At 32.3% G+C, this 14596-nt stretch overlaps 2 protein-coding genes across 2 annotated transcripts; one reads left to right on the top strand and one right to left on the bottom strand.

The window, feature by feature from the left end:
- The first annotated feature begins 1829 nt into the window (after positions 1-1829).
- LOC110781779 (expansin-like B1) lies at positions 1830-5487 on the top strand. The gene is made up of 4 exons (XM_021985832.2): positions 1830-2053; positions 2774-2880; positions 3157-3465; positions 5122-5487. Exons 1-4 carry the CDS (start codon positions 1915-1917, stop codon positions 5329-5331), a joined length of 765 nt encoding a protein of 254 aa, XP_021841524.1. The 5' UTR covers positions 1830-1914; the 3' UTR covers positions 5332-5487.
- A 3479-nt stretch (positions 5488-8966) lies between these two features.
- Positions 8967-11899, bottom strand: LOC110781488 (expansin-like B1). Its single transcript, XM_021985652.2, has 3 exons — positions 11679-11899; positions 10665-11089; positions 8967-9595 (listed from the first exon to the last, which is right to left on the bottom strand). The coding sequence occupies exons 1-3, from the start codon at positions 11815-11817 to the stop codon at positions 9392-9394; spliced, it is 768 nt and encodes a 255-aa protein (XP_021841344.2). The 5' UTR covers positions 11818-11899; the 3' UTR covers positions 8967-9391.
- Positions 11900-14596: the final 2697 nt, after the last annotated feature.

Here is a 14596-nt window from a genome sequence, read left to right as displayed (position 1 = left end):
GTGGGAAGCGGATACCTTGAACTCATGGCACCCTCTATTTATTCCAATTCTAATTGTGTAGAATACTTTATTAACGCGTTCCAACTTACATGTCTGAGTCCCATCATAAGATTGGTCTTAAAATTAGGGTTTGTTAATCAAATTGGTTAAGGTGGACTAGAACATTCAATTCAAGAATCTTAGGATGTATATTTTGGCATCATATAAACTTATCTAACTTAAAATAAATGAAATGACAAAGAGTTACAAACTTATCTGAACTTATTAGCACTGAATTTATATCATCGGAACATATTAGTTGTGGAATAATCTACTTCCACCGTACTTATTTAAGAGATACACTTGCCTTTTCATGCCGTATTTATTTAAGAAATACACTTGCCATTTTAGTAACTTATCAACCTCACAATCTAATTAAATAATCTATCTAATATATCCTATATCCCACCACCCTATTAAACACATAATTTCATAACTACACCCCACACCTCACCCCCTAAAATGACATGGTCCCCACTTGTTTTACTCATTAAAATATCTACCCAACCCCACTTGTTTTATTACTTTATTTCATTCAAATCTTCTCCTTAATACCCGTGTCCGGTCAAGTGTATTTCTTAAATAAATACGGATGGAGTAATACGTAGTGCACCTTATTTGACTTAAACAGAAACTTTTGTGTAAGACTGCCTAACGGTTATACCACTTTTTTGGTACTCCCTCCGTCCCGGAATAGTCGACCCGGTTTGACCGGCACAGAGTTTAAGGGACTTGAATTGACTTATTTAATTTAATAGGTAGTAGTTGATAGTGGGGTATTATTTTAATGTAGTTAGTGGGAGGTGGGTTAAGAGGTGGGGTTGGGGGAGAGTAGGGGTTGAATTTTTAATTATTTTTTGTATGGAATAGGGGGTAGGTGGGTTAATAGGGATGGAGTGAGAAATAATATAATATTGTTAGAATATTTCCATTTTTAGAAACAGGTCAAATATTAAGGGACGACCCGATAAGGAAAACAGGTCAAGTATTCCGGGACGGAGGGAGTATTAACTAAACTAGGGTAAAACGTAACTTAAAGTAATAAAATTATAACAAAATAGTTAAAGGTATAAAGACAAATAGTTAAATTTATGAGTCGAGTATTTATTATTTTTGAACAACCTTATTATTAACTAAAACTCATAAAATCTTAACTAATTAATCTCATTGATTAACTAATCAGTTTCATTGTTTAACTAATTGGTTCAGTGCTTAACTAATTGGTTCGGTTGCATAACTAATTAGTTTCATTATTTAACTCATTGAATATTAGACTTAACTAATTGATTTTAGTGGTTAATTAATTAGTTAAAGTGCATAACTAATTGGTTCCAGTGGTTAATTAATTAGTTAAAGTGCATAACTAATTGGTTCCAGTACATAAAATTGGTCTAACCGTTAGGTCGTCTTTCCTAAAAGTTTGTATGACTTAAAATAAGTAATAATAAGGTGAAATCGATGAATATAAAATCAGTCGTGACAAAATGAAATACTTGAGTGCTAAAAGAAAAAGTGTCGTACTTGTTTAATTAATGAAGGAATATCTTTGCATCTTCCTTAATTCTAATGGGTAGGTGCACTTAAAAGTAATCATAAAAATTGATAAATTACTTTTAATTTAATTAGGGCTTTATCTAATTAATTAGCAATTGGTTCATTGTTAAACTCTCATAATCTCAATAGAAAACTCTACTGTCTTTGTCACACTAGTGGAAGGCAAAATGTACCTTTTATTCCAATGTTACTATTCACAACTTATGTGCTATAAAATGTCTAGGGTTCCAACCTTCATTTCTCACCATCTCTTTTACTATCTCTTAATTAGCTTCTTGCATTTTCTTGTTGAGTTTTCACTTTTAGTAATCCTTAAAGAAAATGGAGTTTACCCTTAATTACAAAAATATTATGCTTCCTTTAATTATGATGCTATTGTTTGTTTATCTTGGCTACGGTCAAGATTATACATGCTCTAGAGCTACCTATTATGGTAGTCCCGATTGTCTAGGAAATCCAAGTACGTATGCAATTTTATTTATCTACGTTTTATTACGGAGTAGAAAAAAAAAAGTCTTATTGATTGTTAAAGTCGAGTAATGTACCTTTTCCTGTTTAAAGTTTTAAACGTGTAAGTTTCTTTATATCTTTTCACTAAAAATTAAAAACGAATAGAAGCTTAGTTATTAGTCGTATGAGTACTTTTAAGAAAAAGATAGTATCCAATTTTAAATAGTTTTTCGCAACTTTACCACATATAAAAAGTAATCATGTACAGAGGAATTTGCATGTCTTGTATATAGTACATAGTAGTATATCTGTATAGGAATTGTATATATGGGTGAAGGAAATTAAAGACACTTAGCTATTTCATTCATTTAATGTAAGTTTAAATTAAAAGATATCCTACTTCGTACTATGTAATATGTATAAGCCAAGTATTACATTAGTAGTAACTTATGGTGATTTTATGCTATGAGTTTGCATATATTATAAGATATGGTGATTATATGGTTCTTTTATACTAAATTAATATGGAGTAATCTTCAAAATTAATCTTTTATATAGTGATTATTGTGCTATGAGTCTTCATATTATAAGAGCTTATCACTATAATCATTAATTTAAAAAATTAATTACTAATTGTATGCTTATGTTAATTGTTTAGCTAAACATTATTTAATTATGCACTAATGACATGAGTGGGCTGATTACAAATATGTTTCTTTTGGAGTTGCAGCTGGAGCATGTGGATATGGAGAATATGGGAGAACTGTTAATAATGGATATGTTGCTGGAGTCCACAGACCATATAGAAACGGGACTGGATGTGGTGGTTGCTATCAGGTACTCCCTTCGTCTCATATTATATGTATTTTCGCACATTAAAAAATTAATAAAATTGAGTTAAACTATGCTAGTGATGTAAATTGACATTTACAACTTGTATGAATATAACCTATTATTAAGTGACATGAAATGTTGCACTAGTAATTTAGTATTGTAGTGTGGCACCATTGTGACCTATTTTGTAATATGATATATTCTGTATACGATCAACGTATGATTTTGTCATGACTTTTAAAAATAATAATTTAAAAGTTAATTTTTAAATATTGCTAGGTACGGTGCAAGACAGGCGATTGCACAGACGACGGGGTTGTAGTAGTGGCAACGGATTTTGGGGTGGGTGATTGGACCGATTTCCTTTTTACGGCCAAGGCCTATGCTAAGATGGCCCGGCCCGGTTTAGAAGCCCAGCTACTCTCGTACGGTGTCGTCGACATAGAATACCGTAGAGTCCCTTGTACCTTCCGAGGTTCGAACCTCATCGTTACCGTACACGAAGGCACCAAATACCCTTACTACTTTGCTATTACTATTGTGTATCCTATGGGTCTCTACGATGTTGTTGGTGTTCAAATTTGGCAGGTTCGTTTCTTCCCTTTCTATCTCTATATAGATAATAGATTATACATTTATATGTACATTTAAAATTACGGTTAATGGTTGTTCTAGAATTAGCGCATGCATAACACGTGTGTGTTTGGAGGGCATGTGAGACACATATGTCACATTTTCACCTTTACAAGTCATACATAACATGCACGTTCAACATTTTGTCATGAGCGTCAAGTGCACAGAATATTTGCTATATTAGGAAATTTTGTGAAAAAAACAACTTTTTTTTGAAGGTAGTGAAAAAAGACCTTTTACGTCTTTGTGTGAAAAAACACCTTTTGAAATTTTTATTGTGAGAAAACATTTTTATGTTAATAGTTTTAATAAACACAATTAAGTACGAGTTTCAACCAAAAAAATAAGATCGGGCATGTACATGAATACATGATGTACTCCCACCTTTTCTCCCAATTATGTGCAACAGTTTCTAGGGTAATTGCTAATAGTGTAATTCATATATTTGTGGAAAAAAAAAGGTGAGTCAACGCCAGAAAAGTAGATATTCTGCCCAAAATCGGACCTTAAGATGATTTTATTAAAATATATGGAGTACTTTTAAAAAAATATTGAAGGTAATTATAGAAATATTATTCATTATTCTAAAATATTTTTTTTTAAAAATAGTAATTTATTTATTTGTATTAATAGCTAATAGACGAAAAGAAATAAATTTATTATGTATTCTAGCTCTATATTCTTTATCCTTACGAAATACCAGACAAACCAGAATGATCTGGAAACGGATTGAAAGAAATTCTTTAACTGATTCTTTCTTTACTTTATTTAATTTTCGCCTCGATATTCAGTATATTTAAGTATTAACATGGTGGTAGAAAGAATACCCTGATGTGTCTGGACTTCAAACAATTTAAGTTTTAGCCATGATACGGTAATAGTCCCGCATTAAGGTTTTTTTTTCCCCAAAGACTGACATGTAGAGCTGTCAAAAATCGACCCGACCCGAAAACCGACCCGAACCCGACCCGAAAATACTGGGTCCTGGACAAGATTTTGTGACCCGTAACCCGATTTTATCCGAACCCGAGCAACCCGAAAAGGAATGGGTCAAAACCCGACCGAACCCGTTTTGGACCCGACCGATTGAAAATCATTGTATTTATAGTAATAAATGAGATTATGAGAAAATTTAAGCATAATAGACACGTTGTTTTTACTATTGTTGTGTGTAATATGATTTTAATTTGAATTATACGCCATTTTATGGTTGAATTTGACTAAATATAAACTTTCGTAGGAAAATTTGTTAATTTGTGCCAACATTTTGTATATTTATCACCTAAATTAATGAAAATATAATGCGCGTTTTAAAATCTCTCAACCCGTTGGGTCGACCCGAACCCGAAAGTTCTGGGTCTTGAACAAGCATTTGTAAACCCGAACCCGAAAGTGACCGACCCGATTCAACCCGAACCCGAAAGTAATTTTTTACAACCCGACCCGACCGACCCGTTTGACAGATCTACTGACATGTGTCTCACAGATTTTCCATATAGTAAGCAAATAAAGATATTTCACATTGATAGTTTGGGCCCGCACACATTTGTACAAGTAATTTGTTTATTGGGCTTAACTGGGCTTTATACTTTGTAAATGGTAAAAATGTAGGAGGACTGCCAGGAATGGAGGCCCATGAGAAAGCCCTTTGGTGCAGTTTGGGACATGGAAAATCCACCAAGAGGAGGAGGAGCATATCGTATTAGATTCTTGCTTAGTATTAGTGGTAGTACTAATGATGCCACGTGGGTTGAGTCACCCACTCCTATTCCTGCTTATTGGAAAGCTGGGGCTAATTATGAACTTACCATTAAACTCTAATTATTATTATTAGTGCTAGTATTAGCTCTACTTAATAATGTATGAACCATTTTTATTGGTTGTCGTTGCCACTTTAATTATCTTTAAAAACTTGTTTAGTGATTAAATAAGATTATGGATTATCGTTTATGTTTATTAATAAAATTATATTTTATAGTCGTGTTTGAATCCAATTCTTTCAAATTGTTACTTTTGTAGTGGTGAAATTCCTTTTTTTTGACGCATACGGAGTATCTAGTATGACTATTATCGGACGATCTCACCTGAAAAAAAAAAACACTATAAATAACGGCGGATCTAAGTGATGGCCTGGGTAGTTGGGTGACCCTGTTTAAAATCATGTATTGTGTTGTTTAATTGATCTAACGGCCTCAGTGGTTAAATTGTTCAAGATCCAACACTGACTATAGCATAATATCGGTGCATCATCCTAACTAATAATGTAAAATCAGATGAGTTGTATGTGAAATTAAAAGAAACAAATTAGTGATGTTATAAATTTCTATTTCTTTACCTCTTTCTTTAATTAATAGTCTTAAATTACTTTCTCTTACTTTATTCATTTTTTTTTCTTATATTCACCCATTTTTTGACACATTTTGTTACTTTATACATATTTTATTATATTTATTCCGGTGTTGAAACAATGGGATTCGGATTGAAGGCCCTTTTTGTTGATGAGGAAGATCTTGTTCGGTTGATGGTTTTGTGTCCGAGAGTACCTGCACAATGAGCAAAGTAATTGACCTCGGGGTGTTCCAAGGAAAGTCCCTCCGATGCCTAAGTAAGCGAGATGCTCGGATTCTAGAGAGAGTAGTGTTAAGGAAATAAATTGGACGTACATTGAATTCTGAGCTTTGACGGCTTATTTATAGTGTTTGTGTAGTAAATACACTTAGGTCATTTATTACTTGGTGGACCATGAGCCATGTGGTTGGTTGGTTAGCCTTTGATAGGTGAATGACTTGTATGTTGTTATTGTAGCCTATTGGTCTTTTGGGTTGTTGGCCCAATTAAGGTCAATTGGGCACCCAAACAATATTCAAACAACTTTTCTACTTTAGAGATGCTCTAATTTCTCTTCTTCTTTTCACCTGCGCATTAATGTATTCCTTATCCCAAAAACTCGACTTGGCGGAAGCTTTATATTCTTGTTCATCTTCCTCAATTTGAGTCTTTAACAATGGTGATGAGGTGGAGAAATGAGGAGGACGCGAAACTACACTCGTTCCTCATGATTGTAGTTTTCTTTCTTTTGTATTAGCAGTACATCCATATTCCTTGTATCACTTTGGATTGACATGAAAATAGGGAGAGAGGAGATCTCCGCAGAAAACAAGCAAATAAAGGTAATAGAATAAGGAAAAACCCTAAGTGCAACCTACATGCAACTAAACTACGCTAATATGTACTACATCTGTTTCAAAATTATCTTTACACTTTCCGTTTTAACTTAAATGTTATGAACAATATTTTTTTTTACAGAACTTCAATGAGAACAATATTTAGATTAACAGTTACATAATATTTAGATAAAATAAAATAAAATTTAGATTAAAAAGAATAATTACCAACGGTTTCAAGCATGTCATGCATGTTAAATTGCTACGTACAAGACAACTGCTTCATGAAAATATGCCTCGAGTACCGCAGATGCTCGAAAAATAATTGGATTCATTATGATCTCGAATGAAAATCGGTTGAGTTACTAATACGATGAGTGTCCAATATCAGTTATCGGTGGTCTTTACTAGCCTTGAACTTCGTGTGTCACATAACAACTTAAGAATATGAGTTATGTTAAATTGCTAATTTGAGTTGATTTCATGCACAAATAACTTAACTAAATAATATGTTGGAAGTGTACGTTACTCAGATTGATTTAAGGTAACGAGTAGAATTACCAAATTGTCCAAATATTATCTTATTAGGCGTTATAATTATGCTGTCAGATTATATGAAATATTTATATGGTGATAAAAGCAATAAATAATACATGCATATTACGATATACTACCTCCGTTTCAAAAAGATCTTTACAGTTACTATTTGCACGGATTCCAATGCAATATTTAATTACTAATATATCAAATTCGTATGTGAAAAAATTATAAAAATTTGATATTCTGAAAATACATCCCGAGACTAATCTAACAAGATTTTACATGTAACGTTTTAATGTATACAATGGTGAGAATTTACTGTCAAAGTTTTTATACTTTGAACACATTTTCCAAAGTGTAAAGAACTTTCTGAAACGGAGGTAGTAATGGACACACGTAGATGTACTTCGTAAATGAATTTTCTTATGTCATGATTTTTTTATGACATAAGTTTTTCGTAAATGAATTTTTTTTTATGTCATGGTTTTTTTCAAGATATACATAGTATATAATAAATTTATTGAGTCATGATGTGTAGTGGATATTAACCAACATTGGTTTGCAATTCAAAATTGTACATTAAATTTTTGTTTTCTTAAATTTAATAATTATTATAGAAAATTTAAAATTACTTTGTACGCATAATCAATGGATTTCATTTGTTTATATTCTCATTATACGATTCAAGAACAAAAGTTTCATATATTACATAATGTATAGTGTTTAGCTAATAATGATATGGGTTTATACCTGCCATTCTTTGATTTCATCACTTTGACACTCACATGTAATTAATTAAGTACAATGCAACAACATAAGTGTCTTATTCAACCAATTGAGGTTGACATGAGTGGTTAAGGGCCTCTTGCTCCTTAGCCAAGGTCTCGGGTTCGAGCCTTGGGAATGGAAAAAATCTCAACTGGGAGGGATGCTGCCCATCGAGGTAAAATTTGTAAATATTGTGGGTTAAGAAGGGTAAGGTAGTAAATTTTCATGTCCAAAAATGAAATAAAGCAACGTGTAAAAAACATTATGAAGCGGAATAAAACGAAAAGTGTAAAGATCATTTTAAAACGGAGGTAGTATATATTATTCATTTTTTTCCATACATAATTAGCTGCCACTACAAGAAAACGCGCTATAACAAAGAAATTAGACTGTAAATTCTGACTGCTATAAACATAGTCGATATAAAATAAAATTACTGACCCGCTATATATTAGTCAATATTTTAACACGCGTTTTCTAAACAACAACAATAATTAAGTGGGGAAAAAATATACATTTATTATACGGATTTTTCATGAAATAACCCAGAGGTTTGTGTTAATGCACCAAATACCCCTAATGTTTCCCGAATGTACCAAATACCCCTGACGTTTGCAATAATATCACAAAATACCCTTATTGACAATTTTTCGTCCATTCCGTTAACGCGGCCCCCTTTTATGACGGGTTCGCGCGCGACAGAAAATCCCGTCATTAATCAATGATTATTGGCCTTTAGTAACGGGATTTCCCGTCGTTAATGGTACTATTTTTTGTAGTGTTATATTGTCTTTCGTGACTCATTCGCAGTGAAAAAAGTGGGTTGATCAAGGACCAAGCAAACTCAACTTAGAAGACAAGCAATGATCATTTGATTTGGTGCAAAAACTACTTTAAATATATTTAGAGCATGCTTGGAAGTTGTCTTCTTCTTCACTCTTCATAATCACTAAAGTAAATCTTAAACACTAGTAAATCAAACCCTTATGTGTTTCACGTCTCGTATTATTATTTTCGTTCCCTTTGCTTGAGAATTGCAAATCAAATCAAATTACTAAAAAAAATGAAGAAATATTGATACGAGTACATAATTATTACATCCCAAATTCAAACAAAATTAGAAAGTTCAATCCAAAAAAAAAAAAGCAAAGGAAAATACAAATATTTCCCAATAATAACTAGAATATAATCAAGCTCAACTCTCACTCTTAATTAACACCAAATTAAAGAAGCCATTCCTATGTCAAAAAAAAAAATATTAAAGAAGCCATTTATGGCATTTAAATAAGTAACAAAAAAAACTTGTAATTTCTACATTCGAGGTCTTAATTAAGTAGGATTAATCCACAAAATCGCGCATGACCTTAATAATTAAGAATCTAATTAACATAATAATAAAAATGGATTAATTAGTGAAGATGAATTGAAGTGCCATAAGTAACACCAGATTGCCAGAAAGTAGGGATGACTTTGGGCACCAAAACCCATCTTGCTCTAACACTTACACTTCCATCCAAGAAGAATCTTACTGTTAATGGACCTCTTGGTGGATTTGCAATGTCCCATACTGCTCCGTAGGCTCTTCGGCAACTCTTCCACTCTAGTGTATCATCCTGTACAATTATTTAAGCACGTCGCCAAATATTAGGATTGATTGTCCTGTTTCACTTTTTGCACAGATTTCAATGCAATCCGGTTATTTTTTGTCAAGGTCATACTCACTTTGTTCCATAAATTATGTTTCATTTTAGGTTTTTGGACATTATTCACAGTTGAAAAATCTTATAAGTTCTTTTCAATATATAAGAAAAATAAAATATTTATGTGGCCTGGGTCTTGTTTGATTCGTTTCACTAGCTTACTACTTTATGAATATCAAAATTTATAGTTTATAATATTGTGCATTTAGAGATTAAAATATGCTTTTATCGACAAACGTGAAAAATAAACTTGAACATTATTATGAAACGGAGGAAATAATATACTAATAGTTAATTTAATTTAAGTTAAATTTGAGTCATGTATAATTTGAATGAATGTAATTAAAGGGAGGAAAACAAAAAAAATACGGCTCGGTATGACAGGCCAGTTTCCAGTTTTTAGTTTTATAATTTTGAAAGTCTTATGTTTGGAACGAATCATGAACTAAAAGACGATTGTATCTATATAATCATGTCGATTTTGAAAACTAATCGACTACTAAAAAATTGGGAATTAGTAATTTTATCGTAGTTTTCATATCTTTGTTTTTAGAATTTCAGTTTTCTAAAAACAGAAAACTGGAAACAAAAACGATGTTGACACTACAAGAATTTGTATCTTTAACGAGAACCTAATTACGACGGGTAAAAATCCCGTCGCAAAAGCCTTTTGCAACGGGGCTAACAATCAAACAAAGACGGGAAAAGCCGTCGCAAATGTCTTTTACGACGTGTTAACGACGACAACCCCTTTTGTGACGGGTTGGCGACAGAAAATCCCGTCATTAATCGACGATTATTGGGTTTTAGCGACGGGATTTTCTGTGGTTAATGGTACAATTTTTTGTAGTATGAACAACGAGACAGTTTTGTTCCACATGACACAAAAAAAGATACCAAATGGGAAAAAAAAATTAATATCGAATGAGATTGAAACAGAAAACTGGAAACAAAAAACGATGCAAGTAAAAAAGAAAATTACCTCAAACAATTCAACAGCAGTGATATCAGCATCTCCAGATTGGTACAAGAACTCAAAAGCCAAATAGGAAGGAAAACGGCTATGTTCAACAACCTTAACCGTTAGGGTTTTACGAGGAAATTTGCAAGCCACTCTTTGGTATTCAATCTCAACTTTACCATAATCCCTTAAATCTTTCTCATAATTAGGCAATGCCATTTTATTGAATGCATGAGTACTTAAGATAAAGTCGGTTTCGCCGTCGGATGCACCGTAGTCCGTCACCATCACCACCACTCCGCCGTCGTCGCACACCGCCTCCTTGCACTTGACATTGTAGCATGCACCACAACTAGCTCCACCCTTGTATAGTTTCGAAGATGTAACAACGGCTGCATTTCCATCGTTTATGGTTCTTCCATATTCACCATATCCACATCCTCCCTCTATTTTGAAAAGAAAAAAATTAATTAGATTAATTAAATTATTATACAAATTTCATAGAAAATATATGCTAATTATTCATAAAAATTTAATTACGAATTTACAATGGATTATACTCATTCCGTTCCATAATGAATTGAAGTTCCAATTTCTACTTTTTCATGTTTGAAAATCATATTTATATATCTCTAATTATCCATTAGAAAAAAAGTTATTATTTATTGAAACGAATCAAATGTCTCCGCATTATTATCTTTTTCTTATGTATTTGAAAATAATTTAGAAGATTCTTTTCAAATTGTGAACATTGTCAAAATTCTAAATTGGTACAGTATTATGAAACGGAGTGAGTATTACTTATTAAGCTAATTAAACCAAAATCAATTGACACTATTTTCATTAAGTAAACTAGCTAGCTTGTGATAAACAAAGACATGAAAGAATTTATGCATTTTGATACCAAAAAGTATTACGTGAGCCACAAGGAGCTAGAACACGTGACCTGTCATAAACAGAACTTCAATCTTAACCATTAGGCTAAGACGTTATTGATATTACGTGGTAATGTATGAGTATGATTAATAGACTTACTTGGAGTTCCAAGCCCATCAGTAGCATAATAATAGGTTGCCTTGGATTGAAAGATAGGCTCTTCTAAGCAAAAGCTTAATGCAGGCAAGAATACTATTATTACAACAAAAACACCATTGTTTTTAATTGTGGAACCCATTTTCGCCACAATAGTAAATGAAAATGAACTTTTTCTTTGTTTTCTTCTTAAGTTTGAATGTGGGGAATTCTGAGGTAGTTTCCAATTTTTATAATGCGTTAGGCTATATAGCACAAGGATTCATTGGTTCTTTTTTTTTCTTTTCTTTTTTTGCCACTACAAAAATTATACCATTAACGACGGGAAATCCCGTCGTTAAAGACCAATAATCGTTGATTAATGACGGATGCTCTGTCGCGAACCCGTCATAAAAGGGGACCGTCGTTAATGAAAAATTCCGTCGTTAACCCGTCGTAAAAGACATTTGCGACGGTTGTTCTCGTCTTCGTTTGGTTGTTAGCCTCGTCGCAAAATGCTTTTGCGACGGAATTTTTGACCCGTCGTAATTAGGTTGTCGTTAAAGATACAAATTTTTGTAGTGTGCATAGTTGAGTTAGGTAGTTGAGGTATGTTCGATATATTGTCAGTTTTCAATTTTTGGTTTTAATTTTCAAGTTCATATGATTTGGATTGAATTATGAACTAACATTCTAGTATTTCTATGATACATTGATACTCATGTTGATTTTGAAAACGGACAATAGAAAAATCGGAAACTACTTTATGTGGTTTTCATATTTTTATTTTTACTTTTAGTTTTAATAAAAACAGAAAACTGAAACAAAAAATGATACTGATCGAACGGGGACCTTTTATGGTTTCCCTATTTTGTTTTTAGTTTCTAAAGTACAGAAAACTAAAAAAAATGATACCGTGCAACTTTTGTAGTATTGTGTTAATTAGGGGAGATGGTTTTCATTGAGGAACAATGATCATCTTTACCTTCCCATTATATTAAACTAATTATGTTTGATCATTTTGCTTAACTCTATTAAAAGAAACTTAATGATTGAATTTGAGATCTAGACTTCAAGAATAAGTTGTTCTTTTCTACCTTTGACCAATTAAGAGTTGATTGCCTCTTTTTCTTTTTCTTTTTCTTTTAGATTTAGTTCTTGCTTTTGTTTTTGTTCTTTTATCCTATGTTTAAAAAAAAAAATACGGAGTATATTTGATTTAATTAAGAGTTTGTGATATATATAATTTTAATTTATTTATATGATTTGGCCAAATTCCAGAGAACAAGTGTTGTTCTGTTTAACAGATAATGTGTTGTAAATTTAAGAATAAATGTTACCAAAAAAACCCTAATAGAGAATAGAATTTTCTTAGGATATTTATAGTGTTAATTACAATAGTATAAAACTCCGTAAAATGGAGTATATTTCATTTATCATATTTATAGTGTCACAATATTTCTAATTATAGTAGGAAGTCTAATGTGACTATAGAGTTATACACTTTATATCCTAAGAAAAATCTATTCTCTGTAAAAACCCCCAAATACTTCATGTAAAAGCAAAATTCATATTTCCTTTTCTTTTTTATTTAATTAACAACTTTGAAATTATTTACAAATTTGTCATTGATAGAAGTACAACTTTGTATATTACTGAAACATTTTTTAAAATATTGGTCCTACCACCAAGTAGTTGGTTTTGGGTTCTAGTGTCTTACAAGTTACAAACCATTGAGCTTCCATATCTCACTATGTTATGTTTAAGTGGATATTACACGGCTTTAAAATCTTTGAGAACCTTAGATTTCATTTTCAGTTAGCTTTTGTTGCCTTCTCATTCACCCAAAAGGAAAACAATAATTCACTATTTCTACCATTTCCAGAAACAAAATAAGGACGTGAAACGTTGACCATCAATTGTGAGTAGGGGTGTCAAATCGGGTCATCGGTTGGTTACGGGTCAGGCATAATCGGTTCGGGTATTATCGGATAATGTAGTTGTACGGGGTGATTGTGCTTATGCGGATGGAATGTGTGAATTTTGTTTTCCGGTCTCTTCAGTTTTTGTCAGAAATCGGTTGAATCGGTTCAGTTTTTCACAGCTCTAATTGCGAGTGTTGTTGTTGGCTTCAATGGATAAGATCCACTTTCATGATGGTCCGGCATGAAGATACTCCCTCGATCCCTTCCTATAAAAAATTAGTTGTTACACATACTCTATATAATGTCTAGAAAAAATTCTCATATTTTTCATCTTATTAAGTGTTTCAAGTATTCAAGACCAATCATCTCATACCAATACAGGAAGCGTCTCAAGTATTCAGGAACGTCCAAACAAAAGGCGCGTGTTGCAAATATTTAGAAAAGGAGGGAATTTGTTTAAAATTATGTCCCTTTTCTTACATCCATTTTCCATCTTAAGATGATGGCTAAAAAGTTCTTTTTTTCCCCTCTAATGCATTCACCCGTTGCTTTAAGGAACGATAGTTCATCGTTCATGTCACTACAAGAATTTGTATCTTTAATGACAATCTATTAACGACTAGTCAAAATTCCGTAACAAAAGCCTTTTGCGATGGGAGATAACAACCAAACAAAGACGGGAACAACCGTCGCAAATGTCTTTTATGACGGGTAAACAACGGGATTTTACATTAATGACGGGCCCCTTTTATGATGGGTAAATAACGCGACAATGATATCTCATCGTTAATCAACGATTATTGACTTTTAGTGACGAGATTTCCCGTGTTAATGGTACAATTTTTTGTAGTGGTTACCACTCTGGTCTCCATATATAAAGGTCTTTTTCGTAAGAACATATCATCTCCTTTATTATGCGAATCAAGAGACTCAAGACAATGTGATAACTAATTCTAGACGAAGAGAACATCTTACACTTGTAGAGAATACAACGCATTGATCTCATAAAAAATCAAG

This window comes from Spinacia oleracea, chromosome 6 (genome assembly GCF_020520425.1).
Source record: "Spinacia oleracea cultivar Varoflay chromosome 6, BTI_SOV_V1, whole genome shotgun sequence".
NCBI lineage: Eukaryota > Viridiplantae > Streptophyta > Magnoliopsida > Caryophyllales > Amaranthaceae > Spinacia > Spinacia oleracea.
The sequence above is the reverse complement of the archived record's forward strand: the minus strand, read 5'-3'. Positions and strand labels throughout refer to the sequence as shown.

Excerpts from the sequence above, each read along its gene's own strand:
- LOC110781779 (XM_021985832.2), top strand. The coding sequence starts at position 1,915 with ATGGAGTTTACCCTTAATTACAAAAATATTATGCTTCCTTTAATTATG. Across the intron at positions 2,054-2,773 it reads CGATTGTCTAGGAAATCCAA|CTGGAGCATGTGGATATGGA; the intron begins GTACGTATGCAA and ends TTGGAGTTGCAG. Across the intron at positions 2,881-3,156 it reads GATGTGGTGGTTGCTATCAG|GTACGGTGCAAGACAGGCGA; the intron begins GTACTCCCTTCG and ends AAATATTGCTAG.
- LOC110781488 (XM_021985652.2), bottom strand. The coding sequence starts at position 11,817 with ATGGGTTCCACAATTAAAAACAATGGTGTTTTTGTTGTAATAATAGTA. Across the intron at positions 11,090-11,678 it reads TGATGGGCTTGGAACTCCAA|AGGGAGGATGTGGATATGGT; the intron begins GTAAGTCTATTA and ends TTTTCAAAATAG. Across the intron at positions 9,596-10,664 it reads CTGCTGTTGAATTGTTTGAG|GATGATACACTAGAGTGGAA; the intron begins GTAATTTTCTTT and ends ATAATTGTACAG.